Genomic DNA, 1,697 nt, shown 5'->3' with positions numbered 1-1,697 from the left:
GGGGCCGGCTGTAAGGGATGCCCCGCGCCCAGGGTCCCTGCGGGATGGGCTTCGGCCGGTGGAGGGCTGGGGTTCCAGCCACTTCATTCAGTGATTCGGGGACTGTCTCCCGTCTGCCCCTCACGGCCCCCAGTTGCCCCCCACCCCCATGTTGGAGGAACTTGGAGACGTCAGGAAAGCCAGTGAGCTCCCCCACTGCTGGGCCCTGCGGGCGGGGGGGAATGGGGGGACCTCATATAGCGTGTTGAGCGGGGCCCACGATAAACCCGCCTTGGGGAGATGGAGGCAGGAGGTGGGGCCCGCTGGGCTCAGGGTCCTGGGGACGGAGCGGACACAGGGACAGGTCACGGGCTGGGCACCTCCCTGGGCTCTGCTCATCCCTGTGGGGACCCAGGAGGCAGGGGAGCCGGGAGGGGCCCCCCACCCAGGCCCTGGGGTCCGCGGGGCCCTCCAGTGGCAGAACAAGGGGCTGCGGCCTGCGTCCCAGAACAGGGCTGGGGAAGGGCCTTTTTCTTTTTATTCTGAAGTGGAGGGTGTGGATGCTCCGGGGTCCCTGCTGAGGGAGGGCGCTGGCCCGTGATGGCGCCGTCCCCTCCCCCGTGCACGGCTGTCCGGGCCGTGGGGGCTGAGCCTGTAGTGGGAAGGCTGGGCGCTCATTTCTCATGCGAGGGCCCCAGCGCCAGGGCTGCACTGAGACACCTCCTGGGGCAGCGGGTGCCCCGGGACAGTGGGGGTGTTGGGTCCGCCTCCACGGAGGAGCAGGGCGCCAACCCGGCTCACCCCGACACGCAGAGCCCACACCGGACTAGACTCCCCGAGTCCAGGTGTGGACGGCCTCTCCCACCCTGGGGGCAGGGCCTCCCGTGCCAGCAGCCTGGACACCCTGCCTTGGAGCCGGGCGCCCCGGGCAGGGCTGGGCACAGCTGGGGGACCCCGGGCAGGGCTGGTGTGAGACAGGCTCTCGGGTGGCCCCGGGCAGGGCTGGGCACAGCTGGGAGGCCCCGGGCAGGGCTGGTGTGAGACGGGCTCTCCGGTGGCCCCAGCCCCGAGGCCCTGCACACTCAGCGGTTTCCGTCCCCAGGGGGGCAACAACGCTGGCCACACGGTGGTGGTGGACGGCAAAGAGTATGACTTCCACCTGCTGCCCAGCGGCATCATCAACACCAAGGCCGTGTCCTTCATCGGTGAGTGCCCTTCGCCCAGGGGCTGACCGGGGAGCTGGGCCTCGGCTGTCCCTGCACCACCTGCTCAGCCAGGCCCCGGCCCAGGTCCCGGTCACCCCCAGGGGCCCCTTCAGCCTCAGGGGCGGGGGCGGCCAGGATGCGGACAGCCTGGCCAGAGGGCCCGGGGGTGCCGGCTCCCTGAGCTCCGCGACTCCCCAGGTGCTGAGCAAGCCCACATGCATGCCTGGGCGCGTGTGTGTGCGTGTGCACGCCCGCGATGGAGCATGCCTGCTCAGGTGTGTGCACGTGTGTGTGAGAGTGTGTGTGTGTGTGCGCGCACGCCCGCGATGGAGCATGCCTGCTCAGGTGTGTGCGTGTGTGTGTGTGCACGCCCGTGATGGAACATGCCTGCTCAGGGTGTGTGTGAGTGTGTGTGCACGCCCGCGATGGAACATGCCTGCTCAGGTGTGTGTGTGTGTGTGCACGCCCGTGATGGAACATGCCTGCTCAGGGTGTGTGTGTGCGCGTGGGAGG

At 69.8% G+C, this 1,697-nt stretch overlaps 1 protein-coding gene across 1 annotated transcript in view; it reads left to right on the top strand.

Annotated features, from left to right (window-relative positions):
• Positions 1-579: 579 nt before the first annotated feature.
• The window catches only part of LOC102754192 (adenylosuccinate synthetase isozyme 1), a 20,318-nt gene continuing 19,200 nt past the window's right edge, over positions 580-1,697 (top strand). The window contains exons 1-2 of the mRNA XM_006754017.2: positions 580-824; positions 958-1,184. Coding sequence (XP_006754080.1) covers positions 580-824; positions 958-1,184 — 472 coding nt within the window. The remainder of the gene's footprint in view (positions 825-957; positions 1,185-1,697) is intronic.

The sequence above is a fragment of the Myotis davidii genome, unplaced genomic scaffold (assembly GCF_000327345.1).
Source record: "Myotis davidii unplaced genomic scaffold, ASM32734v1 scaffold472, whole genome shotgun sequence".
Taxonomy (NCBI): domain Eukaryota; kingdom Metazoa; phylum Chordata; class Mammalia; order Chiroptera; family Vespertilionidae; genus Myotis; species Myotis davidii.
Note: the sequence above shows the minus strand (reverse complement) of the source record. Positions and strands in the feature narration are given on the sequence as shown.